The following is a 27,850-nucleotide window of genomic DNA, read 5'->3' as shown; positions in this document are numbered from 1 at the left end:
TGATTCTCCTTTTGACCTGGTTGCCTATTTGGACTTGGCCCCGTTCTCTGTCCAGCAGGGTATCTGGGCTGGAAAAGACCCAAATCTCAGTTCCTGGGGTTAGGTGACTCCCCCAAAGGTCTTCTGTGTATTCAGGCAGGTAACAAATGTGTGAAGAGGCTGACTGTTAATTAATCCCTGTTAATCAGCCAATCCCCAAAATCCAATCCTCTGGGCCTCCTCACCCCTAATGAGGCTGACTCCTTGGCTCCAGAAATTGGATATTTTCTGTTTTTCTTTTCGTTGTTCTTTACTCTTCATTTTATAAAAGTCTTCTGCCTCCTACCCTATTTCACAAGCAGTGCTCGTGGGATTTAATTTTTATTAAAAAACAAAAGCATGGGTGGTTCAGTGGGTTAAGCCGCTGCCTTCAGCTTGGGTCCTGATCTCAGGTCTCTGGGATCCAGCCCTGCATCCTGCTCTCTGCTCAGCAGGGAGCCTGCCTCCCTCCTTCTCTGCCAAATAAATAAATAAAATCTTGAAAAAAAAAAAAAAAGGCAAATAAAATCAATGTGCAAACCCAAACAAACCCATCAGTGTGCTACTTTCTGCTTTTGCTGTGACTCTTGGTTTAGACAAAAGCTGTAGCTATCGGGACAGGTTCAGGAAAACCCAAATCTTTACGTCGTAACTGCCTGAGGCCCCCAGCTCCGAGAGAAGGTGTGTGTACGTTATTCACAGCTGGGGTTCAGACTTTTACAGACCTATTTTATAAACGAATGCGGCATTCAATGTAACCCAGACTGCTCAAAGTGCTGCTGAGCAAAAGGATCAGAGGGGATGAACGGGTCTAACACAGGTAACATTGTGATTCCCCTCCCCCACACCCAGCCCGATGGTAGTTGTCTATGCTCCAGGATTCCGCAGGACAGTAAACGGTAAAGAGCTGGGTCATTACGGGCTTCTAGGTATCACTGCTGGCGGGTGACGGTGGAAAGGGACAAGCATCAGAGCCGTCCACCCTCGGACTCCATCACGGATTCCCCATCAGACTTGGCGGCTCCCGGCTCATGTATCCAGACGCCTCCCTTTACGAGACTGCTTAAGTCCCACCTCACCCCTTAGGTTTTCCCCAACCACTCCTGCGCTTGTGCCGGCTCGCACCGAGTCGCGCCTCGGTCACACGCCTGCGTGTTTAGATGCGAATGCGGACGCGAATACGCCAAGACCGTGGGACCGCCTCCCGCGTGGCGGCGCTCCTCGAACGCTACCGCGTGCCCTGCGCAAAATGAATGAACGAATGCATGACTCAGCGCCTAACCCACACGCTAGGAGAGAACGCCCTTTCGCACTGCTCCAGGACGCGCCCTCGCAGAACCCGGTCTCCCGAAACAGACAAACGTGAGCCGCGAGCGCGGAAGGCGAGGACGGACTGCCGAAGAAGATCCAGCCTCCTATAGGCCAGAACGGCACGAGGGGTGGGCTCTTTGGGGGCACCGGTCGTCTATTGGTCGAGCCTCCAGTGTTAGGGCTGGGACTGGCCGCGCAGCCTCAAAGGCCGCCTCCGCGCGAGGAGGGCGTGCCCTAGGGGCGTGACCGGCGCTCGGTCCCGCCCCCGGCGTAGCGGGCTCGGGCGTGAGGGCCGCGGTCTTCACCTGGGACCCCAGTGTTGGGGCCGCCGCGTTGGTGTGCCGTCGCCGCAGGCGTGGTCGGGGTCTTCAGAGGGCTTGAGGCGAGGTAGGTAGGCTCCGGCGCGCGGGCGCGGAAGTCGAGGCTTTGCAACCCCCGCCCGCACGGCCCGTTCCCCCTGCCCAGCAGCCTCTCCGGGTCTACGAACGGGGCGCGTCGCCGGGCCCCGCGTCCCCTGCTGGGAAGGGCACAAAGGGCTCCTGGGGGCGGGGGGGGCTCGTGCCTTCGCCTCCATTTTGCAGGCGGAACGGGGAGTGCCGGGCGCGGAAGCGAGAGGCCGGGGTTGGAAGAGCCTGAGCGCGGGGAGGCCGGGCCGAGGGGGGCGCGCGTGTCCACGTATCCTCTTGCCGGAGCAGCTGCGCGGCTGGTCGGCCCCGGCCCCGGCCGAACTCACTTTCCCTCGCGGCCTGTCCTCGGGCGTGTGCTGTTTACCCTGCGCTCTCGCCGGGGGCCAAGTGGCCCCGGGAGTCAGGCATCGGCGCTGCTTGCGGTCGGTGCTAACTCGGAGACCCTCTCTCGCCCGTTCAGGGTCATTCCCACAGGGAAGATGGAGACGAATGATGCTTTCTTGGTGCCGTGAATGCAGCAGCTGCCGAGGGGGGAAAAGCACAATGTCTTGCTTTTTTGTCTGGAAGGGCCACTCTTTCTGACTCTCATCACTGGAACTGTTCTCAGCAGCCTGGGGGCACATGCTGTGGTCCTTTGTAATTATTTGGTTGGGCTCCGTGTATTGTTTGTAATGAAAATGAGCGGAAACCTGCCAGTGCCACGGCAGATTGAACCTCACTGCGAATTCCGTGGGGACTGGGGCCTGCGCGAAGATTGGTAGTATTCATAAATACCCTAACAGCTCCCAGATCTAGGGTGGGAAGGATGTTGCTAAGATGCTTGGCAAAATGTATAGGTCATTTTGCCTAGGGTTTGGTTAAAAGAAGTAGAGGTCACCACTTAATCCTCGTTCCTTGGGTCACCTGGATCAATTCTAGGCTGAAAAGAGTACAGAACTCAGTTTCAGTACTGAAAAGAGTACAGAACTCAGTTTCACCTCTCCTGAACAACTTTTACAGCTCTCACCCACCCCACAGCTAATTAATCACGTCTTCCTTTAGGTTAGGTTAGGTTAGTTTCTACTGCCTCTGCTTTAAACATCCCATTGTAAACATCACATTGTAGTTTCCCCAGCTCCTAGCACAGTGCTTGGAACATAGAAGACACTTGGTGACTAAAGCCAAAACAACAAAAAAACCAGCAGTGTAGCCAAAACTTGACAAAACAAAAATTTTCATTCTTTTAATTTGTTGGGCCAATTATTTTTTTACAGATGAGGAATGCAGTTGACTTCTGGCTCTTAAGTTAAATCAGGCTTTATCTGTCATGTTATTAACTCTGGATAAGTTGTTTAACTTCTCCGTGCCTCAGTTTCCTTATCTGTAAAATGGGAGTTACAGTAGTACCTACTATGGGTTCTGAGGATTAAATAAGATATTGATATAAAGTGCTTAGATAGTTTGTGGCTCAGCTCAAAGAAAATGTTCAGGAGCTGTTAGCAGTTATTAGGATAAAAATAAACAGATACTTGAATAGATTTACTCATGTTAAGTATCTGTGTATACTTCACCCTTTAGGGTTTCTCTGCCTGTTAGTCCTTTTCTGTTGCTTGATTTTACAAAGTCCTTAAGCCTCTTCTGACTTTCCCCCACAGTGAAAATATTCCATTGATTATCTGTTATTCATTTAGAGTCTCACCACCTACTATAAATGAAGTGCCAGATAATAATTTGGCCAAGTGTTACAGTAGTAGTTGATACACTGTTAGTGTGGTCTGATACTCATAATGGTCCTGTAAGAGCAGAGGAACAGATGGGGCCTGTTGTGGCTAACAAGAAATCTTCAGGATGATTGGTTCAGCCAGAAAGGTAGAGGTTGTGGAGATGGCTTTGGAGTGGCTTTTCTCCTTATAACTTAACTGTGTTCTCATGAAGAAACTGTCTCCTGTCTTTGAAGTTATTCACAGACATTGTGAAAAGTGGAAGAAGTCTCCTCGTTGGCTTTAGACCTGTTGTCTTGACCTAGAGGTGGCAGATAGAACCCTATATAGGGGATGTTGCCTCACTTCCAGGTTTTCCTGTACCACTTTCTGGGGGCAGGAAGCAGGCTAAGTTGTACATTTCCTTCCAGCTGTAGATCCCCTTGACACATCAGTTTCTCTTAAATTATTTGGAGTCTCCAAAACAAATACCTTCTCCTTTTCACTTATAACTGTCATAAGAATTCCAGTCTCTGATTCAGTTTTTAATGTAGCCATAATGAATCCTGAATTCTTTCTGGGGTCTCCTTTCCAGATCTGACGTACTATAATTAGCTATTAAAAACTTGCTACAGGGTGTGAACTTCCTCTGGTGTCCTGTTGCAAAGACTTTAAGGGCAAGGACCATAAATTTCCTTCTCAAGTGTGCCTGGCATAGGATAGGCACTCAGTGGAGTGTGTTGTTGGCTCAGTCTGTAGAGCTTGCAACTCTTGATCTTGGGGTTGTAAGTTTAAGCCCCACATTAGCTGTAGGGATTACTTTTTAAAGATAAAATCTAAAAAAAAAAAAAAAAAAAAAAAAAAAAAAAAAAAAAAAAAGACAGTGAATGGTTGTAAAGCCACTGTAGTAGTTCTTTCCAATATGCCAAAACAGGCTTACTGAATAACCTGGTGCTTCTGAAACATTACCAGTCACTTGGAAATCTTGATCAAATGTAAATTCTGGTTCCAAGACTCTGGTAGGGCTGGAGAATCTACATTCCCAACAGGCTCTGAGGTGATGCCCAGGGATGTTGCTGGTCTTCAGACCACACATTGAGTAGAAACATGCTAACAGGGGCCCCTGGATGGCTCAGAGGCTTAAGCCTCTGCCTTTGGCTCAGGTCATGATCTCAGGGTCTTAAGCCTCTGCCTTTGGCTCAGGTCATGATCTCAGGGTCTTGGGATGGAGGCCCCCCCCCCCCCCCACCGGGCTCTCTGCTCAGCAGGGAGCCTGCTTCCTCCTCTCTCTCTGCTTGCCTCTCTGCCTGCTTGTGATCTCTGTCTGTCAAATAAATAAAATCTTAAAAAAAAAGAAACATGCTAATATAAGTATCTGCATTTGGTTTTTACTTTTTTTTTTTTTTTAGATTTTATTTACTTATTTGAGAGAGAGCACAAGCAGGAGGAGCAGCCGGCAGCGGAGGGAAGGGGGATAAGCAGGCTCCCCACTGAGCAGAGAGCCTGACATGGAGCTTTACCCCAGATCCTGGGATCATGGCCTGAGCCTGAAGCAGAACACTTAACTGACTGAGCCACCCAGGAGCCCCTGCATTTGGTTTTTAGAAGTACTGCTAAAAACAGGTTTTGTTTTCTTATGGTTTTGAGATAAAGTCTTGAATTTATGATCTTTTAAAAATTTATTATGTTATTGTTTTTAACAATCTTATATTTTGTTCCAAAAAACTATTTGAGAAATCATTCCAAGATACTTTCCATATAACAAGATTTTTAATAGAAGTAATTGAGGCAGATAGGTTGAAAGAAAAGTGAGAGGAAGTAAAGGGTAAGATTAGTATAAAAGGTGAGTGCCTTTCTGTCATAAGCTTTTTGCTTGGATAGGATTGCAGATTTGGTGCTGAGTTTCCTAGTAGTCAAAGCAAAGAGGAAAATTTTACCAGTTTCGCCAGTACCTTTCAAGTAAAAACAAACTGGCTGTTCAGTGAAACACTTGTTTTTGTAATGGAGACCAGAGAATTCTCTGGTGGCTTCTCCAAAAGAGTATCCTTTGGTTGGGTGAGCAGGGTTCTTATCAGTAAGATTCTTATCAGTCCTAATACGTGTAACCTGACTGCCTTAAAGAAAACACTCTGTACAGTAGTAGAAGCAGTGGCTTGTGGAACAGCAGCCATGGTTCCGGGACTGGCTTGCTCAGACAGTAGGAGAGATTTTTGTTACAGAAAAGCTGTTTTTCTGCGTTGCTCTTTGGTGGGAACGGACGGTATGGTTATTAACACATCGAGTCCTGAGTATCCTCATCGTTTGAGTTTTGTTGGATGGGGACAATCTGCTACGGAGGCCAGAGAGCTCGTGGTTGAGTGGACAGGGGAAGCCCAGCCAAGCTCTTGTAGATAGGGAAGTGGCATCTCTTTAAAGGCCTTTCACAGACGTGCATGATGAGTTAGAAGACCGGCCTTGCTGCGAGGCTGTGTGGTAGTCCCAATCAGTTGCCAGCCAGCCTGTGAGTGAGTGAGTGAGTGAGTGAGTGAGAAAGCAAGAGAAGCAGCCTGGCCACAGCCTTCACACCATCTTGATTTAGAGGGAGCCAGTGGCTCTTTCCCAGGTGCTGGAGGAGTCCTTCTGACTCTAAGCAAAACATAGGGAAGTAGCCCGAGGGGGGGAAGTAGACTGAGGGGAAGGAAAGGGGCTGCTGGTGCCAGAGTTTTCTGAGAATGGCATCTGCATGTTACCAAGCCGTGGGAAACATGTCTACCCTCTATAGCTTTGAACCTCTTCTTCCTTTTCACTTGGCTTTGACCTTCCTTTTTTTTTTTTTTAAGATTTTATTTATTTATTTGACAGAGATCACAAGTAGGCAGAGAGGGGGAAGCAGGCTCCCCACAGAGCAGAGAGCCCGATGGGATCATGACCTGAGCCGAAGGCAGAGGCTTTAACCCACTGAGCCACCCAGGCACCCCGACCTTCTTTTTACTTGGCTTATTCCTTTTACTTGGCTTTAACCTTCAAATAAAAAGGTGGACACAGCACCCAGGGTGACCTGCCCCACAGGAAAAGACAGGGTCAGTGTGGAAGACTAAGGGACTTGGGGGCTGGGACAGCCAGGGAGGGAGCAGGTAGAATGGCGGTTGCTCTTGGCTATTGACCTCCCACTCTCAAACTTACAGCCGCAGTATTCCTGGCATCCACCCAGTTCTGAGGCAGGCCCTGGCCTCTTGTGACTGTCCCTTTTGTTAGCCTCCCCTGCATATGTATTTACCCCCTATCACGCTGCCTCCTACGCCCAGATTGGCTTCTGCCTTAAGTTCTTTCCCACAAATATAGTTCCCCCTGAAGCTTTCCAGCAACCTGACAATGTTGGGTCCTACCCCGCCCCCTCCCCCTTTCCTTGTGGGCAGTTTCATGTTTTTAGAGAAAGAGCAGTACTAAGAGCCTCTTTGTCTGGTTCTCTGGTCGGATTCCGCCACTATGTGTGAATGGCGTTCACCACCCATACCTGTGGCCTCCTGTGAGAACCCGGGGAGTCTGACGCATTTGGCCGCTGCAGTAGTAGGGCTTGCTCTGTGAAGTGACACCTGCCCTGTGTAGCTGGTACAGGTGGCTGGCTGTGTGCCTGGGGACAGAGATGGGCCTTGCCCCAGCACAGCTTCCCTGGCAAATTTTATTGGTATAAATAAGATTATTTTGTATGGAGGTGGTGATTTAACTGAGAGATAGTGCTCAGTTTGATTAGAGGAGGATTGCTCACTGGTTGGTCATTCATTCCTCTATCCGAACGGTTTATTTTTTATTTTTTTAAAGATTCATTTACTTATTTATTTGACAGAGAGAGAGATCACAATCAGGCAGAAGGGGGAAGCAGGCTCCCTGATGAGCAGAGATCCGATGTGGGACTCAATCCCAGGACCCTGGGATCATGACCTGAGCCAAAGACAGAGGCTTAACCCAATGAGCCACCCAGGTGCCCCCATCCAAATGGTTTAGTTAGAGGAATATCATCTCTCTCCTAACCCAGCCTTCCTTTCCCCGACCTGGGTAGGAGTGAGTAGGAGGAAGTGTTGGCAGCTGTAACCGGGCTGCACCAGACCGGGGCAGCTGATACCACGAAGGGTCAGGTGTCCAGGCCTGCAGAGTCAGCGTTGCCACATAGGTGACGTGGGAGCATATTTTTACTGTAGGGCAAGCGGATGCCAAGCCTACCTCACTCCTAATTATATGTATCTGGTGGGTCATATGGCCTCTGCGGGAGACTGATGGAGAATTTTAATAGCAAAGTCCAGGTGGTTGCTAGAATATCCTGAAGCTTATGTGGCTTGTGTCTTGGTTTGGTCAAGGACAGGGCAGTTCTGGTGCGTATAGACATTTTCCAGATGGAGGGTGGAATTTACTGTTCATTTTCTGCACTCTGAGACCTCCAGGCCCTCACTTCAACCTTGCGGTATTTCCCTGTTACGGAGGAGGCCTCTGCTCATCCCAGAGCCGCTAGCCTGTAGGAACACTGAGATCTGTGCTCTCTGAGCAGGAAGGCCCCACATAGAGTTAGAGGTTCTGTAAAGCTATTGGCCTGGGAGGCAGTGTTGGTCCAACAACACAAGTCCTTTTCGGCATCAGGAGCTGTCCACTGAAAGAGGAGTAAGTTGCTTCTCATTGAAAGTGTCTAAGCAGAATCCGCAGCTCCACCCTCAGCTCAGAAGGTTAGAAGGGAAAATGTGTAAGATCTAGACCCTACGGAAATGAGGGCTGGACCTTCATGCAGATGCCCGCCTGGCAAGGGCAGACAGGATTGAACCTCAGAAATCTAAAACTTGAGCATTTGCTAGGCCACTTCATCAAGACTGAAGTTTTAAAAATGCTTTTTTCTGGGTGGCTCAATGGGTTAAAGCCTCTGGTAGTCCCAGTCAGCAGCCATGGTTCCGGAACTGAACCTTCGGCTCAGGTCATGATCCCGGGGTCCTGGGATCCAGCATCGGGCTCTCTGCTCTGCGGGGAGCCTGCTTCCCCCCTCTCTCTGTCTCTGCCTGCCTCTCTGCCCACTTGTGATCTGTCTGTCAAATAAATAAAATCTTTAAAAAAAAAAATAAAATAAAAATGCTTTTTTGCCTTCAACAGTCACTACTTCAAGGAGTTTTCCCTGCTTTTTCCTATCCTTCGTGCTCTGTAGCATCTTATATACAACTTGGAACTACCCTTGTGGACTTCTTTTCATTGTCTTCTTCACATGTGTCTGTCTTCCCATAATTTGTGTAGTTGGAGGGGCATGATTCATCAGGCAGATTAACAAGTAAGATTATGAAGAGACTGTTTATCCACACTGAGAAAATAAACCTGCCTTTTCCAGAGCACTGTTTCCGGGAAAATCATCACTTCAGACCATCTTAACCTGTTGCTGAAGGGCCTCTGGGGACAGTGTTAACCTAGTTCCAGTTTGTATGCACAGTTAAAAATTACGTAGAGGTGTGTCCTGAATAAGCTTACAATTCTAGCTCACCACTTCCCACCCCCCAGGATAAATGGGTACCTTTTTTTTTTTTTTTTAAAGAAATCTTTTAACTTTTATTTGACAGAAATCACAAGAGAGGCAGGCAGAGAGAGAGGAAGGGAAGCAGGCTCTCCGCTGAGCAGAGAGCCCGATAGGGGACTCGATCCCAGGATCCCGAGATCATGACCTGAGCCGAAGGCAGCGGCCCAACCCACTGAGCCACCCAGGCGCCCCGGTACCTTCTTTTTTGAATGAGTCCAGACAAGACATAAAAATTACATCATCAAAACAAAGTGATCATTTGTTTGCACCCTTTTCTTGTCACAGCATCATCTTCTTCCTGCCCAGTCACAAGACCACACCCTTTAGTGGATGGGGAAAGCGGGTAGAAGGGGAATTAGCCACCCATCATGGCCTGACCGTAGCCATTGAGAGTTTCTAGGAATGGAGCAAGAAGTCGAAATTGGGGTCTGCAGGTTACACTCTTCCAGCTCACGGGCTCAGCTTACACACATTTTTGTGTGTAGCTTTTTAAACAGCCACAAGGTGAGGCTGTGGCTCCATGGAAACCTGTTTTAGCAGGCCTTGGTCACTCATCTGTCTGTCCTGTCTCTTGCCTCTTCTCCATGTGCTGATCTGCTCTGTAACTTGTTCCCTTGATGGTTCATAAAGAGCTTGGATTCTGGAGTCATAGCATCCAGGATTTGAATCTCTCTCAGCCTTGGTTTCCCCTCTGAAGGTAGAGAAGGGACCCGCCTCCTCCCTTGGGAAGACCAGCTCACAGACTGCGGGGGGCGGGGGCGGTGAGTTGTAAATCGCTGCCACCCTTAGAGACCACTTGGCAACACAGGTGAAGGACATGCAGGTGCGTTCCCCTCAGCTGCTGAGCTTCTGGACGCAGGTGCTGTGTGCTCTGCCCGCTTCTGCCTGGCCGGTGGTGATTCCTGGCTGCCTTGCTTGTAGTGAGGAAAGATGGGGAGTAACCACACGATCCCCCCATAAGGGACCTGTGAAATAAACCAAAAGGCACCCTTCCGGCAGAATACAGTGCTAGGCAGTGATATGAAAGAAAGGAAACTCTCTTTGTACTGCTGAGGAAAGGTCTCTGAGATAATTGTTTTTTTTTTAAAAAGGAAAGAATACATCCTGAAAAGAGTGCACTGCTTTCATGTAAAGAGGGAGAAGGATGAAAGATTTTTGTGTTTGTTTGCATATGCATCAAGAGATGAGAGACATACACACAAATTACTGAGCCTCTTCACCTATTTTTATGGGAATATCTAATAATAAATATTCTGCCTTTGTTCTCTGAAACATTGGCTGTTTTTTCTCCCTCTGTTGGATTCCTTTGTGGCTTGCAAGGTGACTTGTTGGCACTGATTCGGTGCCCCACATCCCCCCACGATGCTGATGACCCCCGCTGCCACTCAGTATTGACCGGGTGTGGGTCACTGTCGGCTCACCCGGTTTTAGTGAGGGATGGAGACAAGGGCAGAGGGAGACTTCGGCAGTGTATTTTATATTACAACTACCTGTTACCTGTCCAGAAACATTGTTCTTCTGCCCCACCCGGTGGTTGTGAGAAGTAAGAGAGTCCGTGTGAAGTGTGTGTGCTCTTCTGGACCTGGAGCCTCGTGTGCCCAGGCAGACAGAGCGCTCTCAAGAGGCAGCTGTGCCCACCCAGTTTCCCAGTGCGCGAGCTGAGCCCTTTCCATGGCCAACCCCACTTTCTCAGCTTCCCCATTGCTCCCAGCACCTCCTCTTGCTATCCCTCCAGCCTCTGGTCTCCGCGGAAGCAGGACTATTTTTGTCCAGGTTCTAGCTTTCAGGTTGGCCCAGTGCGTTCCGGGTGGCCTCTGAAATCCCGGGCACTTAGGCTTCCGTTGTGCCCCTTGCAAATCCTCCGGGAGCTGTTCCCCTCCCACCAGCCACAGCCCCATCCACCAGTGCTCCCAGCCTGGACTTGTTGCCTGTACCCTTAGGCTTAGGGGAGGGGGTCTCTGTTATCCTTACAACTCTTAAAGGAATGGTTGTTATTTTTAGGTCCAGTTCCCACATTGTTCCTTCTTCCCCCACCAAGTGCTCACCCTGGTCTCCCTTGCTTGCCTGCCCACGCGTGCACATCACGCGTGCTCATTCGCGCGTGCTCTCTCTCTCTCTCACTGTTACATGCATACATGCTATGTGGCCATTGTTCTTGTTACCCACCTGCATTTCCCCACCTTCCCTCAGGTGCAAGTTCATCATACCCCAAGCTAGTGGGAGAAGAGTTGCTGCTTGCCCTCTCACTGGTCGCTGGCCATCCTCGGAATGAGAGGTGGCCACCTGCCTCACAGCCCGAGGTGGGGTTTCTGTGTTTTGAGAGGATCCTTCCCCCTCCACTGGGCACAGTGGGCACTGCGGGAACACCCCAGGCCGGAGCCCTGACCTGCTGTTCCCAGGAGCAGAGCGGCCAGAACCAGGCCAGAGCGGCCTGCCGACAGCATTGCAGCAAAGGAACTGGCTGGCCTGGCACGGGGAGGGCCCTAGCCAGGCCCCGTATGCACTGGGGCCCAGACGAAAGGGGGAGTATAAGCCTTGGCTCTGATTGGGACCTGCATTCACCCACCTGGGCACCTGCTGCTGGGGCTGGTGTTGGCCGTGTAAAAGCGGAGGACATAATGGTCTGCTCGTCTGTCCCCTTCAGAAAACTCCAGGGCCAGGGAAAAGCCAGACCTGTGTTCTCTGAGGAAGTAAACACCATTTATTCTTTTTTTTCTTAACCAAAAAAAAAAAAAGAAAAAGTCCTTTTTTTTTTTGACATATTGGTTTCATAAGTACGACATAGTGGTTCCACAGTTACACATGTCACAAAGTGCTAACCACCGTAAATGGGTAAGTATAGTCACTATCTGTCAGCGTACAGTGTCATTCCGATATTATAGATCATATTCCCCGTACTGTGCTTGTTTACTTCATTCATCCCTGTGACTTACTTATAACTGGAAGTTTGTACCTCTTAATCCCCTTCATCCACTTCACCCATTCCCCACCTGTTCCCCTCCGGCAACCACTAAGTTTGTTCTGAGTCTGTTTCTTTTTGTTGTTCTCTTGTTTTGATTTTTAGACTCCACGTGTAAATGAAAACATACGGTATTTGTCTTTCTCAGCTTATTTCACTTGGCCTAATACCCTCTAGATGCATCCATACTGTCAGAAATGGCCAGATTTCATTCTTTGTTTCCATATTCTTCAGCTGTTTCCGTATCTTGGCTGTGGTCAGTAATGCTGCGGTGAGCAGGGTGGCATAGATCTGTTCAGATACCGTTTCCCTTTTCCTCTGGGGACGGTCCACGAGTGGGCGAGCAGCAGCACACGGCACTGCCAGTTCGCCTGTTTGAGGAGCCTTCGTACCATGTGCCATGGCGGCTGCTCTGGTTTCGGGAATTTACCAGCACTCCGTGGGGCTCCCTTTTCTTCACCTTGTTGCCAACACTTCCCATGTCTTGTCTTTTTGATTTTGGCCATTCCGACAGATTGTGAGGTGAGCTCTCATTGTGGTTTTGATTTGCATTTCCCTGATGATGAGTGATGTGGAACATCTTTTCATGTGTCTCTTGGCCCATCTGTGTGTCTTTTTTGGAAAAACGTCTATTCAGGCCCTCTACCCATTTTTAAAAATCAGATTATTTTTTTGGTGTTGAGTTATATGAGTTCTTTATATATTTGGGTAGTAAACCCTTATTGGAGACATGATTTTTAGGTATCTTCTCCCATTCAGTAGGTTACCTTTTCTTTCTCTTGGTGGTTTCCTTCATTGCAGATGTCTGTCTTAACCATTAAAAGGCAAGGTTTCCTGGACACAGATGCAGAGAATATATCTTTTTCTTTTCCTTTCCTGTTTTGTAGAGAGCTGAAGGCTTCAGGGGAACCCCGACCTAGGGACATCTCAATGGCCTTGGGAGAAGAAAAGGCAGAGGTGGAAGCATCCGTGGACACAAAGACCCCGTCCTATGGGCAGTGGAGCTGCAGGGAGCAGGAGGTGGACATCCTGGGGCTCGTGAGCAGGGAGCAGGAGCCACCACTGTGCCTGGAAGCTGAGGCAGGGCCTGCCTCCCCTGTATGGGGAACAGAGGGGCTGTCTGCCCCTGCCTGCTGTGATGGGGCTGACCCCAGCCCCTCTGTAGCCTGCCAGCCACAGGCCAACGCCAGCAGCAGGGAGCCAATGGCTGGTAGAGCTCAGCTTGCTCTTGGTTGCCTGCCTCCTCCTGCTGGCACGGGGACTAGAGACCTTTTGCACTCTGTGCGAAGCCAGGTAGGTAATAAGGCAAATGGCGCTGTAGGTTTAACTAATGTGGTCCTTTGGGATTATGTTCTAGCATTTTCTTACCATCTTACCTGCTTTCCCAGCCCCTGTACAAGGTGGGGAATTGGTGGGTGGAGGGGGGGTATCTGGGTGTGATGATTTCTGTTTAATAGGCTCACTTGGAGAGTTGGGCCTTGGAGCCAGTGGAGGACTCTGTCTACACATGTCCTATTCCTCAAGAGTGTGACCTTCTGAAGACTGGGGATTCTCTGGCCAGGACCTAGTGCCCAGAGGGCTGGGCCAGAGGGGGCCGGGCCCCATTTCTGCTTTGGTGATCTGAACTCTTCAGGGGGAGGGGACCCTGAAGAGACTTGGGGAGGGAGGGTCCAGGGCTGTGGGCTCCTTGAGGCTCTGAGACTGTATCCCCTTGGGACCCAGGGAACCTGGCAGAGCCCTGGAGCCACCCTGGAGCCCCCGTAGTCGTAGTGGGCGGCACTGTCCCTGGGTAAGAAGAATTTCTTGGCCCTTGCTGACTGCAGGGAAGCCTTGCCTAGTCAAGTCACAGGGAGCAAGCAGTCCTGCTTGGCTCTGTGACTTCAGGCATATCACCAAATCTTTCAGGCCCTCAGTGTATTGGGAAGGTGACCTGAATGAAACTTCCCAGATCATGAATGTCCTTCCCAGCTCTGACATCCTATTATGTTCTGCCAAGGCCTCCCACAGGAATGGCTTTGGTCTCTTCAGTATCCCTGTGGCTTTGGCTGCTGCAGGCTGCCCCCATGTGGTTCTGTCCTGTGAGGATGGGCTGAGCATGACTGGGAAGAAACAGCAGCCAGGCCCATCTGCCCGGGAGCCGGGGGTGGTGGGAAGCCCAGGGCACCTGTGAGTCAGAGATTTGGTGAGGCGGGAAGCAAGTACGCAAACCTGGAAGTAGCTGTTTCGTGAGCTTACTACAAATGGACTTAGTATTGTGGTACCTGTTGTTCATTGAGCTCTTACCCTGTGCTTCTCACACCTGAGTTCCTTTAATCCTCATGTCCTGAGGAAGGGGTACTGTTACTGTCACCATTTGACAGACCAGGGAAGGAAGGCTAGAGTCCTCCGGCTGGAAGGTGGCAGTTGGGTTGGCATAAGTCTGAATGGTTCCAAAGTCCATGCCCCTAACTACTGAGTTGTCCTACCTTCCTCGGGGGCAAGTTCTTCATCAAACAGACTGGAAATTCAGAGTTGAAGAGGCTGAGATGAGGGACTCACTGTATTCGTTTATAAGAGGCATGAGCTGAGCAGGTGGGGCTGGTGGGTCCCCTGCCTGTTGGGTGTGGATGTATCTCAGGGCAGGGGTTTCCTGCTGCCCAGGACACGCTTCTCCGTGGTTAGGTGGTGTGCCCCAGCATGACAGCTGCGCGAGCTGTGCTTGCTGCCTGCTTGCAGGAAGACTGGAGGGTAGGAGTGGTTTGGGGACCACGGTTGGCGTCCCAGAGCACGCGGAGCTTCCATGCTGGCCACTTGCCACACGCTGTCCAGTTCTCGCATCAGATGGCAGACTCTGTTTGCAAGAGCTCTCCTGAATATCATCTGGGTCCCCAAGGAAAATTCCACAGCTGTCCTCTGAGAAAGACACTTGGTTTGCTTATTTTCACCTTAGTGCTTTCTCTTCCCTCTTTTCATTGCAGATGGAGGAGACCAGGCTTTCTGCCTCAGAGGATCTACCTCAGACTCTCCGTGTTCCCAGAGCCACAGGCCTTTGCTCAGGACACGATGCCGATAGCGAAGATGACTCATCCCCGGTGGAGTCGCCGCGAGCGCTAGACCTCAGCCAGCAGCCCCACTACTCAGGTTTCCCTTTCCCACCAAGGTGGAGGCCACTGGCGAGCCAAGCTGCCCCTGCTCCTCAGTTCTCCAGCTGCAGCGTCTCTGCCTCCTCCCTGGGTAGCAGTCTCCAGGGTCACCGAGAGAAGGCAGAGCCTCCAGGTTGCTCCATTGCCAAGGTCTCCTCCTCCCTGCAGCTGGTCGTCCCTCCTCTGGCCCCCTCTGTGGTGGGGCCGGGGCTCCAGTGGTCACCACAGCCCGCGTCTTCCGGGGTTGATGCTCCTGGGCTGGGCAGGAGGCGCCTCTCCTTCCAGGCCGAGTACTGGGCCTGTGTGCTGCCAGACTCCCTGCCTCCTTCCCCCGACCGCCACTCCCCGCTCTGGAACCCGAATAAAGAGTATGAAGATCTGCTGGACTATACATATCCGCTTAGGCCCAAGCCTCAGCACCCAAAGCACTTTGACAGCCACACGCTGGCTGACCCTGTCCTGCAGGACTCAGGTGTAGACCTGGATAGCTTTTCTGTTTCCCCAGCAAGTACCCTGAAGTCCCCCACTAATGGCTCCCAGAATTGCCCATCAGCAGAGGCTTCCCTGCCATTCTCTAGGCCCAGGGAGCCAAGCCTTATGCGGTGGCCCTCTGGAGTACCCCAGAAGCAGGGCAGCCTGGGACTGGCATCTTGTAACCAACTCACATCTACCCCCAGAGCCCCAGGCCGTAGAAACGCTCCTTGGGAGAGCAGAGAGCCAGCCCTGAGGGGTGTGAAGGACTGGCTCCCCGTGGGCGGGCACCTTGAGGTGGGATCTCCCCAGCTGAAGACATGGGACAGAGGGTGGCCCTTGCCCGGGACGGAGAGAGAGAAGGGGGCCAGCCATGGTGTCTGGCACCCTGCCTGCACAGAGGCCAGATGGAAATCAGAAGAGGAGGTAGAAAGTGATGACGAGTATCTTGCCCTGCCCACTCGGCTGACGCAGGTTTCTAGTTTGGTTTCACATCTAGGTTCCATTCCCACCTTGGTGACCCTGCCCACCGGGGCTGCCAAAGGGCAGACCTCCCTGGACGCGTCAGACAGTGATGGGCCAGCTTCCCTCCCATCAGACTCGAGCCAAAGCCAGCTTCCTTCGGGGACTGTCTTCAGAGGGCCCAGGGGCCCCGAGGGCCAGAACCACTGTTTGCTGCACTCCTTCGTCCAGGCAAGGGGCCCTGCAGGGGACGGCAGTCTGGGGAGCAGCCAGGCGCTGGGGGTCTCTGGACTGCTGAGATCACGCTCTTCCTTGCCAGCTGTGTGGGACCAGCGCGCGTGCTTGGACCCAGATGCTACAGGGCAGCCTCCCGGGAAGGGAGAGCAGGGGAAAGAATCGCTCCTGCAGTGTGTGAAGGTAAACAACATTCAAGGGGCTTTGCCTAGAGGGATGTGTTCTGCCAGTGCATGGGATCAAACGTAGTAACCTGGAGCACTTCTTACGGGCCGGGCACTGTGCTGTTCCTTCTCTTACTGGATTCTCACAACTGGGCCCATAAGGACTGCTGTGGTGGTTTCACATGTGGAGAAAAGGCGGTGAGGGGTTAGGTAAGCTGCCCACCCGAGGCGGGAGCTTGACTTAATAACCACCACTCCAGGCTGCTTCCTAGGGCTTTCGACCTGGAGGATTGAAAGGTATTCTGCACAAGAAACGTCTGTGCTCACGTGCCCTTAGGAAATACTGAACTGAACAAAGGTAAATGGTTTTCTTTCTGTAGGTCTTCTGAGAGCTTCAGTTTGATAAAGTGGTGGAGCCGCTGAGTTGAAGTCATGGAGGCACTGTGTCCTGGCCATCTTGGTCACCAGACCTCTCGTAGACTGGGGGCTGTCTGGAGGTAGAATTGATAGTCTGTGCAACGGGGTCGCCAGCATCAGGCAGATCTGAATTTCAACCATAGCACTGCCATATTTGGAATTTTGGCTCTGTCTTTTGAGTTTGCTCATTTGTGAGATGTGGAGCCTTGTCTCTTCGGGATGATGTGTGGATCACATGAAATAATTCATGCCGAAGGCTTTGCGTAGTCCCCGACACAAGGATGTTCGGGAACGTGGCTCTCCGCACACACAACAGTCCACGCGTGGCCTTGGGCCCTGGGTGAGCACACGGACACTGCACACGCGCAGTAGTAAGCCAGGTGGCGAGACCCAGAGCCGACACAGCAGACATTTCCTAGCATTTGAGGGCTTGAATCAGCCCCGTGATGGCCATGTATGATTCTGTTTGTCCTGGGAAGCAGGAAGGACAAATGTTAGCATGTGCCTCTTCTGTGGTAAAATACTGAAGGCAGTCTTTGAGGCAGATGCAAAACAGGGACACACAGTTTGGATTCACTTGTTTCCTGCCATGGGTTCCAGTTTGTCACGATTATAGTCATCTATTTTGTTTTCTTCAGGGACAGAAGTTAGCAGTGGTGCTCTCCCAAGAATCGGTTCGCATGGCAGGTGTGCCTGCTCTGGGCTGGTCTCCCCTTGTGCAGGGCAGGCTTCGCTCAGCCTGTCATTTTTGGTGTCACAAAGGCTGAGGGGAGACCGAAACCATATTGCCCTCACGGAGGTCTGGAATCATGGGGTGGGGACAGGCAGGGGAGGAGGGAAGAGACTGACTCCTCAAGGGAGGGAATGCTCAGGAAGGGTGCACAGTCTGTCTCCCAGAATCCCCTGGCTTGAACGCCTAAACCGCAGTTTGGTCAGTAACACCAGACCTGTGTTCTTTTGTCTACACAGACATTCTGCTGTCAGCTGGAAGAGCTGATCCGCTGGCTGTATAATGTAGTGGACGTTACCGACCACTTGATTCCATCCAAGTCCAATCTTACAGGTCTCAAGTCTTCTCTGCAGCTTTACCGGGTAATATGTGGTCCTGGCTTCTGGCTGTTCACTCACCAGAGTGGTGGCTAAATACTTGATTACAAAGTAAAAGCTCAAATAACTGATATCCGGTATGTGATGGCGCAGTTGACTGTTTTATCTGAAATCTAATCAGAGGCCCTTTGCAGATTTTTACTGCTGAGAAACTAAAATGTAGGAGCTATTTCCCAGGCCAAGCAGAGTTTGGAGAAAATATATTGATCCTCAGTCCGATCTACTTAAGGGAATTTGCCATGTAATTTTGCAGATGTCTCAGGGTTAAATGTAGAACTGCACTACTACGAGTCACTAGTCACATATGGCTATTTAAGTACAATTAAAGATTCCTATTTTCCAGTTATACCAGTACATTCCAAGTGTCCAGGCATCATGTTTGTCTAGTGGCTACTATACTGAACAGTGCAGATAGTACATTTCCATCATCATGGAAGGTTCTGTTGGACAGCCCTAACTGGAACCTGCTTCTCAGTGTATTTGGTTTTGGGTTGGGGGGTGTTTTGAGTTTGGGTTTTTTTTGTTTTTGTTTTTGTTTTGCCTCTTTTTCATTAAGGTTTTTGTATTCTAAAAATTTCTTTAATTATGAATTCTAGTTAATTTGAGTTTAGAGTAGGTGTTTGGTGTGATAGTGTGTGCCTGCTGTTCTGGAATCGTTGTCAATAGGTCCCCCTTCATTTTCAGAAGTGTTCTGAGATGTATGATAGATTGTACAATTACCCTAAGTATAACATTAACCTTGACTGAACTACCCACAGATCTCTAGCATGCTTGGTTGGCCAGGCATTTCTAACCTTTTTTGAAGGAGCAGAGGTAGTGTGTGGGGTCTGAGCCTGTGAGGCTAGTCTAGAAAGGGTTTTCTGAGACAGTTCTTTGGATTTCTGTCACATAAGCAATTGCCTTTAGAGGCACCTTAGCAGAGCAGCACACCCTAGCATCCCCCCCGCACACCCTGGCAGGAGAGCGAGCCTTTGTTTTCCAACGTGGCACCAACTAAAATGTAAGGGCAGGGCCTTCCCTGAATGGGCCAGCTGTTGTACTTCAGTGGGAGTGCTGTTTACTGCTGTGTGGAGAGGTTGCCCTGAGTTCCCTGCCCAGAGTATGCTTGAGGAAAGAGAAGGTTGAGTGGGACAGGGTCCTCCGTGTGTAGCTTCCAAGTGTGTGTGCAGAGGTGAGCAGGGCCCACTCCTTCGGGGCTCAGGGGCAGTACCGCTGTGGGGAGAGAGGAAACTGCCTGCAAGTTGCCAAGAAGTCTGGGCCCAGTGTATGAGCTTCATCCCCATCAAGGCAGGTGCCAAGTAGAACAAGTCCAGTCTCTCCATTTTATCCCTCACTCTGTCCTCCTCCCCATCATCATGCAGGCTAGCCAGAGGAGCTTTCTTGCTTTGTGGGTAGAACTGAGATCTGAGCTGGGCGTTATCCTCACAAGTCAGTAAGACTAGCCCTCTTGTGTGTCACCCACACAGCTGTGTCACAGAGTGGGACTGCTGTCGGCCCCTTGCCCACACAGATTGGTGCATGCCTCATGTGTGTGGGAGAGCTACCTTGACCCCTGCTGAGATGATAGCTCATACAAGCATGTCTCTGTGTGTGTTCACATACTGTCAACTCTGACTCCATCTCATGTACTTTGTGTCCCATAAACACAGTGGGCTTATGGCAGCATGTGAACTACAGAAAATAAATAACTAAAGAATAAAACAATAAGTACAGGTATTAGGGCAAAGGAAAACTAAAGATAGGAATATAGTTAAATCTAAGATTAAGATTTTTATTTTTTAAGATTTTATTTATTTGACAGATCAAAGTAGGCAAGAGAGGCAGGCGGAGAGAGAGAGGAGGAAGCAGGCTCCCTGCTGAACAGAGAGCCCGATGCGGGGCTCGATCCCAGGGCTCTGGGATCATGACCTGAGCCGAAGGCAGAGGCTTTAACCCACTGAGCCACCCAGGCGCCCCTAAGATTTACGATTCTAACTCCAGAATGTGAACCACCAAGTTCTGTACCCTGTACTAAAGGTCGTCATGGGTTTGACTTTACACATCTTAGCAGCTAGAGGAACATCAAAAACAACTACAAGGCTTGGTACCCACAAGGGGAAAACAAATCAGCTATTTAGGAGACTCACAGCTTCTCTGATGCTTTCCCGAGGCCCAAGGTCCGCACAGAGGAGGACACTGAGGGAAGAAGTGGGTGGGGGTCCCTCTCTTGTGGGTCTTACTGGGTTTGTTAGAATAGAAGTGTTTTGGGAATCCTGTAGCCTCATGAGTTTTTTTTTTTTTTTTTTTTTTTTTTTTAATATTTTATTTATTTGACAGAGAGAAATCACAACTAGGCAGAGAGGCAGGCAGAGAGAGAGGAGGAAGCAGGCTCCCCACGGAGCAGAGAGCCCGATGCGGGGCTCGATCCCAGGACTCTAGGATCATGACCTGAGCCGAAGGCAGAGGCTTTAACCCACTGAGCCACCCAGGTGCCCCGCCTCATGAGTTTTTAAAGAAAACCAAAACCCCGTGAGATATGACAGAAAGAAACCTGGACTCCCAAGCTATTCATGAACCAGGCTCTGTCAGGGAGAAGGAAACTCTTATTTTGTCCAACTGTAAATGGAAAAAAGGATGGGGTATTTACTTTGGGCTCATAGTAGGTGAAGTTAAACTAATGCACTGCTTACTGGGGGAATTGCGGTGATTGGGTGGGTTTGTCTTCAGGTTAGAGGGGAACTGAGCTACCTCTCCACAAAGGATCATTTTGAGTAAGTTTTATCAAACAATAGTAACAAAACTTTTCTTTTCTGATATGCTTTAAGCAATTCAAGAAAGATATAGATGAACACCAGTCCCTGACGGAGAGTGTCTTACAGAAGGGGGAGATTCTTCTTCAGTGCCTGTTGGATAACACTCCAGGTGAGATGCTTAAAGTTTTGAATCGAGCCGGCACCCACTCCCTCTCAGCAGCAGGTCCAGGGGCCACAGGGTCACTGGTAAGGATCCAGCAGTGCAAGAGCACCACCCTCCCCCCACCCCCTGGCACCCACTGCCTTAGATGCTGATGGCTGCCCGCCAGCCCTCACCTCATCACTGTCCCTGCAGTGCAGCCAGCCGGTCACCTAAAGGTAAGCGGAGTCGAGCCTGCGAGAACACTCTTTTTTTACCTCCCCTGATACTGACCTGCATGGGAATGCTGGTTTTCATCCAGTCATGCTTGGTTCTTTAATAGGATGTTCACAGTAGGGGGCGCTCAGGGGTTCCCCTCCTTTCCCAGCACAGGCTGAACCCCTCTCTGGTTATCTGCCCTCTGGTCTTCTGCTCTGAGGAAGTATCCGTTTCCGTATTTGAGAGCAGTCCATTCTAAGGGAATGGGCTGAAGGAAGAAGTGTGCTGATGAGAGGGGACAGGCTCAAGTTCATTTTGCGGGGTGGCTTACCAACTTAGGAAAACGTAAAATCAGACTTTGAGAGTACACCTAAGCATGCAGGGTGCAAGGATTTACAATTGGTGTTGCCTTTGCTGTGGACAGATGGGACATGGAGGATGAGCTTAGAGAATGCTAGGCAGAACTGACGGATTGCCAAAAGCAGCCCCTGATTTCCCGTAAGACTAAAAGGCAAGAGCTAAAAGATCCCCTTTATATTCTGCCTCAGTTTTGGAGTGAGGTGGGGCTTCTGCTGGAAACCACAGAAGCAAAGCTGCGCCGTACCTTTGGGCTTGGGAGGTGGTGAGGTGGCGCTGACCAGACCAGATGGGCCCGTGCGCGCGAGGTGGCCTAGAGCAGTTTCTCAGCCTGGGCAGTATCCGAATTTGGGGCCATATCAAGCTGTGTGAGGAGGGCGGCCCTACACGGTGCAGTAAGTTTAGCAACATCCCTGGCCTTCACCCATTAGATGCCAGTGGTACCTCCACCTCCTTTCCAGCAGGGACAGCCTCACCTCCCTCCAGATGTTGCCAGATATCCCCTGGGAAGATGGATGACCAGGGTTCAGAACTGTGTACAGGCAGAGGGGTTTCAGTGGGACGGGGAGCCACTGAAGGACTTTTCAGCAGGGCAGTTATCCAGTGTGAATTGTGGGAGTTCTTTGTTTTGGTTCCTGCACTAAGGTTTTTGGGTTTTATTGGGGCAGAAACAGTCCTTCAGGCTTCTGTGCTACTTGCTCTCCTGAACGCCGTGCCCGGACGCTGCGCTGCAGCAGTTGACGTATCAGGGTTTTCCTCCTGTTTAGTCATCGTGAGATGGATGGTGTTATTATTACTCACCTCAGAGTTGTGAACCTGCCTTGGAACACGCAAGCAGGGACAGCCTGCCTCAAGCCCCCTAGATGTTGACTGCCCTGCCGCTGTACCGTGTCTGGAGGTGTGGGGGCCTGAGCAGGAAGGGAGAGAGCTCCATAGTAGGAAACTCTGCCCAGAGGCCGCTTATAACAATAGGCCTCTTAAAAATTACAGGTTTTTTGACCTTCATCCAAAAACCAATCCAGTAATACTTCTCAGTGCTTAATCTGGAAAAAGAACATCCCCCTTTCCTTTGTTTCAAAATAAGAGGCATCTGGGGTTCCTGTGATTTTTCAGATACGCACCCAGGCTCGTTGAGATGGACACATTGCCCCTCCCATCCTCTGCTCCGACTAACCAGAAACTTGGGCGTTGCATGAAGACCACACATTCCCCTTGACCTTCACAGAGTTGCTCCAGCTAGATGTACGCGTGTTTGACTCTCTCCAGGGTACAGGCCAGCATGGGTAGAGCCTGAGTTCACACATCTCCTACTGAACTTCACAGCCCGCTTTCTTCTCCAGCTACAAGCAGAACCACAGGGACAAGAACCAAATTCATTCCCCCTCCAAAATGTTTCTGCCTCCGCCTCCTCCCAGAGGCTTTTTTGCCTTATGTAGGCCTGGCCGCTTCCGTGCACGTGTTGCTAGTCCTTTCTCGTACCCAAACTCCACGTTCAGGTGGATCACATGGCTGGAAACCTGTTGGCGTGAAGCTGAACCAGGCTCCTGTATGTCTGTATTCAATTAAAACACAAAAGCCTGGCTGGGAAAGATTGCATTCTCACTCCCAGCTTTCCTTTTACTTGGCCCCAACCAAATATTCTAACATCCTAAAATAAAAGTTCAGAACAAAAATAAAGGGTCTCTGAATTCCACACTAAGGAAAAAGATCTGGTGACTGTGGAGTGGAGAACAGCCACTGCCTGCACACCACCCGCACCACCCGCACGCCTGGGCTCCGCCAGCATGACACGGCCCTGGCCCTGCTCTGGCCCTGGCCTCCGTAGAGGCTGATTTCACTGCCACATGCCCTGGTTCCTCCTCGTGCCGCATCCTCTGCAGATAGGCAGCTTCCCCTTTCCCTTCCGCTGCTGGCAGATGTTGCAGCTGTAGCAGGAAACTGGAGGGAGTGTTAACATAGCTGATAAAGGCTCAGGAAGCTAAGGCGGCCTTTGTGTTTAACAAAGGAAATACGGTTTTTCAGAGAAAAGCAAGCCTGCTGTGTGTGATGCACTCTGAACCTAGTCCATCCCTTCCTCAGATGAACACTTGGCCTGTTGGAGGAAATCTTGGCTTCACTAACCTCTTGTCAGCCTGCTTTCAGATCATTTTCTTTTGAAGTCTCTTCCTTGAGGACCCACAAAAAAGGGTTCACAAGCGTTCCCGAATACATTAACAGGCTAGCTGTATACATGTTAAGTACCAGTTCCCCAGCCAACAGAAGCTGTTAGGACCTGATAACAGGACCCAGTGTCCTAATCTTGGCATCTTGTTTTATGTAAGTCTGCCTCATAGGATCTGGGTGTGCCTTGTGTCTTAACTTTAAAAGCCAGATAACACCAGTCACCAGAGAACCATGCTTATGTGCCTGTTTGTGAATTATGTAAATCCAGAGTGGAGCCAGTCAGAAGTGAACATAGATCCTCCCGTGCGGCAGCAGTCCCGAGTCACTGTTAGCAAGCATAGACATCCTGAAACTGTGACCCTGTTCCTATTCTGAGTAAAATGTTGTAGCCTTCTGTGATTCTTTAGAAAATGTAATTACATGTTGGGTTTTTGTTTTGGGAGGGTTTTTTGGCCTAATTGCTTTGAACCTCATTTGGTAGTGTTAAAGGATGTCCTCGGGAGGATCTCAAAGCAGCCCAGTGAGCTGGAGAGTCACGCAGATCGCCTGTATGATGCTATCTTAGCTTCTCTGGACATGCTAGCTGGCTGCACCCTCATTCCTGACAACACGCCAGTGGCACCCAAGAGCACTGATGTAAAGGGGATGAGCCTGGTAAGTAGGCAGCTCAAGAGAAGAAAATCTGTCCTCGGACCCCAGTGCCCAGTTAGGGTACAGAGCTCATCTAACAGTTGGCTGTTTCTTAGAAGCTTGCTGAACCGAGTTATTGAAGTAAATGAGATGCTAGGAGGGGACCCTGACACTGAAAAAGGAAGATGTTACCATTGCCAGGAAGAAGGTTGGGCGTCTTTCTGTGGTGAGCTAGCTCACTGGTGCCTTTTCATGACTTCCTTTCACCCTTGCTGCCTGCTTGAGGACTAGGGTGCCCCATGCTTGCACTTTTGTGGCAGTCCCTCCACCCCTTCCAGACAACAGTTGCAAAACTCCTCTATCCCTAAACTTTGTCTGGATATGTAAGCTTCTCCAGTATAGGGCCACTGTCAGGCTGCCTGTTCTGGAGGCTCTTCCTGCCCAGTTCCTTTGGTGCTCCATCTTCAAGCAACTGGACAGCACCAAGTGCCCACAGAGACTGTTACTGATAGGTCCCCCTCCCCTCCCTTCCCAACAGTGATATCTGCAAACGCCCAAAAAGGGCTAGGGGGATAGGCAGGATGTAACCTGCCTTAGAGACTTAACAGTACATCTTTAGATCTTTGGGAAAGTTGAACAGGGAATGATAGGGAAGAGGGGTTGGTGCCCAGTGTGGGATTGCCACTGCCTAACATTCTGTATGATTCCACAGCTGGACCGCACTTTTTCTGAAACTTCCTCTCCCACAGCCAAAAAATGTGGTACTTAATTCACAGACTTTCTAGGTTCACTGTAGCCAAGAGAATGTAAAGGATAAAATCAAGGTATGTCAAGGGAGTCCCTGTACTTGCCTCAGAAATTTGAGCAAGAGTCATTTTAGTTCTAAAATGAATACAGTGATTATTGTCATTTCTTCCTCTGCAGCATTCTGCCTGTAAAAAAAGAAGTTTCTCTTTCTCTTTCAGGCATCTCAAGTAGATATGTAACCTGTCGACTAAAATCTGGCTGGTGGGAAACTTTCAGGAAGCCCTTGGAAGAGCCATTTAACGCTGAAATCAAGGGGGAAACTTAACTGTAATGTACTAGCTTTAAAATGCCTTTCTCATCCCTGAAGTATAAGGGCTGTTGAGTCACTCTTCTTTATTTAAAATGAATCCTTCTTTTTGGTGCTTCTCTAGAAAAGCATGTAGTTTTGCAGCTTTTGATCAAATAAGGCTGATAAAGCTTAGAGGTCTTTCACTGCCCTGCCCCACCCCAATCCATTTAAAAAGACCAGACAGAGCTCCTAAAATAGTCCATGGGCTGAGAGCCTTTGAAGAAGGTTCACGTGAGAGAGAAGGTACCAAATACTCCGTATTCTCCGGTATACCAGAAAACCCAAGAGGCTGAAAAAAACGAGTTATTGGCCAAGAACTTAGGGTCTTTTTATAAAATTAACTTAGGTTTATAAGTCCCTCTTGAAGATTTTAGAAGAGACTTTAAATCTCCAAATTAATAGAAAGTTCTGAACGAATTATTTTTGGCTGTTTGGGACATCTTTTAGGTTGTCTTTGGGGTTCAGTAGGGCTCCATCTGCCTGCCTAACTAATATGGTAAAGGAAAATGTGCCAGGGACTTAGGGAACTGCCATTGAGCTTCTGCAGGACTGTGGCCTGATTATCCACACCTTAAGGGGACCTCTAGAAGGAGGCCACCGTGTATTCCTGCTCTTCCTTAGAAGAGTAGTACAAGATCAGGGAGGAGAAGGGCATAGATAGGGTCATGCAGCCTGGTTAACTACAGAAACTAAGGCTGTAGGTAGTGAAGGAAAAAAGGGAAATTCTTCATTGCTTGGGAGTGACATGTACCTTGATAAGAAAAAATATATAATCAACCATCAGTTCTGTAGCTTTCTAAAGCGAAATGTTAAGACTTCAGAAAAGGATTCTTCACACTTAAATATGTGTGAAATAAGCACTTAAAAGATCTTTTTTCAAACTCCTTCCACATTCTCATTTGAGGAGGGTTCGTTCTTAAGGAAGATCTCATGTTTATAAAGAAAAATGAACAAGTCATCTTGAACCTAAAGAAGGTGACTTTGGAACAGTTATTTTCATGAGCAGACGTCCTGTTAGGACAAAACATTTAATATAAAATGAGCTTTTTTTAAAAGTTTAGGACTTTAGTTTTAAGGCCATGTATGCAATCCTACCACCATCTCATCTACTTCCATGTGAACTTAAAGTCCTATTATTAAATGTGACTTTTCTGCTTTAAAATCTCTGACTTTATCGTCACTGGGAAAAGTTGCTATTAAATTCTAATATTTAAAGATTAACTACAAAAGTAGACTATGTAAAATGCACTATTTCAAGTGCCTGCTGCTATGGTATGATTTACCAATGAGCAAGGGCATGGAGCAGGGACATGATCAGAATTCAACTGTGTTTTGATTCTGCCACCTCCATATTAATCTTGGTTCCATTGTGAGATTTAAAAAGGACAAAACACCTCCAGAGCAAATAGTTACATGTGTAAAATATTCTTAAAAACCTACACTTTAAAAATGTATAATGGTCTCTGTTCTTAAACTGATCTATTTCACCTTCTCTTTGATGTGGCTGTAAATTGGTACATGCCTTTCTACTATTACAGGGTAGCTGTAAGGTGTTAAACCCATTTATATTTGCTAGTATTTGATAGACCTGTTTCTATTAAAAAAAAGGGGGGGGGACCCGCAAAGATGACAACCCTAGGGAAACAAACTTGGCCAGTGTTACAGCAAGAAGTGAATGCTGAATATACCATACTGTTCTCATCCAGCCTAATAATTACCAGTTTCAACAGATTTTTTATTCAGAGTACCCTGTTTCCCAAGAAACTACTACTTTACTCAGAGATCATCTAAGATATTTTGAAATAAGATAACCTTTGAAATAAGGTGTGACTGAGGGCACTCTGGATCTAGTTATGAATGCCATGGAAGAGGTCTCAACACAGCTGTAATTTTTTTTTTTTTTTTAAACACAGCTGTAATTCTATCTTTAGCAGTGCCGGAAGGAGTTTAAGACCTTAAGACCCTTAAAGCTTCAGCTGAAATGGTTTCAGCCTAGGAAGATGCTGCCAGCAGCAGGTCCATGAGCAGACGTGGCCAGGTTAGAAGCAAACAGCTGGGCTGGCCAGTGCACTGTGGTTGGTGCACATTCGCCTTAAGGACAGCAGTGGCTTATACAGACATAACAGTAGTTATGAGATCCCAAGTTTACCTGTAGTAAAAGCTGCTAGTAGTCCCTATAAATAAATAAATAAATAAATAAATAAATAAATAAATAAATAAATAAATAGAATCAAAGTCCACAGGGATGTGGTAGTACTAAGATCTGGGTTTGGGTTGCAGCTCCACGGCTAGGCTCATCTGCAGATAGGAAGACTGTCAATGTAGGGCTATTTTGAAGCTTCAGTGGGAACAGAAGGGATGATGTCAAGTATGCTGCAATGGCAACACATATGCTAAAGGAAATTTCAGTCAAAGAACCGGAAGTTCCTGCTCAGACCAGAGTGCCTATCATTCTACCGGGATTTCCCAGAGATTGCGACCCCTCAGGCTTAGGACACTTCACTTACATACACTAATTCATGACAGCCAGGGACATTAAAATACGACAAGTGGGAATTCCCCTTATTAAGGAACAAATTATTAAAGCCCATAGTAGCTTGAAGTGTTTGTATATTTTTTTCAGAACTGCATTTATTGTCCTACAC

The 27,850-nt window shown here is 49.1% G+C and overlaps 1 protein-coding gene across 6 annotated transcripts; it reads left to right on the top strand.

Moving 5' to 3' along the window:
* Window positions 1–1,585: 1,585 nt before the first annotated feature.
* CEP68 (centrosomal protein 68) lies at window positions 1,586–25,964 on the top strand. 6 transcript variants are annotated; one of them, XM_045978617.1, is made up of 7 exons: window positions 1,586–1,716; window positions 12,780–13,185; window positions 14,850–16,364; window positions 17,732–17,854; window positions 20,674–20,770; window positions 23,961–24,133; window positions 25,075–25,964. In XM_045978617.1, the coding sequence occupies exons 2-7, from the start codon at window positions 12,823–12,825 to the stop codon at window positions 25,093–25,095; spliced, it is 2,292 nt and encodes a 763-aa protein (XP_045834573.1). In that variant the 5' UTR covers window positions 1,586–1,716; window positions 12,780–12,822; the 3' UTR covers window positions 25,096–25,964. The 6 variants fall into 6 exon arrangements, with proteins under 6 accessions (XP_045834573.1, XP_045834576.1, XP_045834575.1 ...); XM_045978618.1 differs by lacking the exon at window positions 1,586–1,716 and adding an exon at window positions 4,903–5,038; XM_045978620.1 differs by lacking the exon at window positions 17,732–17,854.
* The last annotated feature ends 1,886 nt before the right edge of the window (window positions 25,965–27,850 follow it).

Source organism: Meles meles, chromosome 15 (assembly GCF_922984935.1).
Source record: "Meles meles chromosome 15, mMelMel3.1 paternal haplotype, whole genome shotgun sequence".
NCBI lineage: Eukaryota > Metazoa > Chordata > Mammalia > Carnivora > Mustelidae > Meles > Meles meles.
The sequence above is the reverse complement of the archived record's forward strand: the minus strand, read 5'-3'. Positions and strand labels throughout refer to the sequence as shown.

What these genes read in the sequence shown, in the direction of transcription:
- CEP68 (XM_045978617.1), top strand. Translation starts at nt 12,823, where the DNA reads ATGGCCTTGGGAGAAGAAAAGGCAGAGGTGGAAGCATCCGTGGACACA. An exon ending in CGCTCCTGCAGTGTGTGAAG is followed by an intron (nt 16,365 to 17,731) that starts GTAAACAACATT and finishes TTGTCTACACAG; the next exon opens with ACATTCTGCTGTCAGCTGGA. An exon ending in ATGTAAAGGGGATGAGCCTG is followed by an intron (nt 24,134 to 25,074) that starts GTAAGTAGGCAG and finishes TTTCTCTTTCAG; the next exon opens with GCATCTCAAGTAGATATGTA.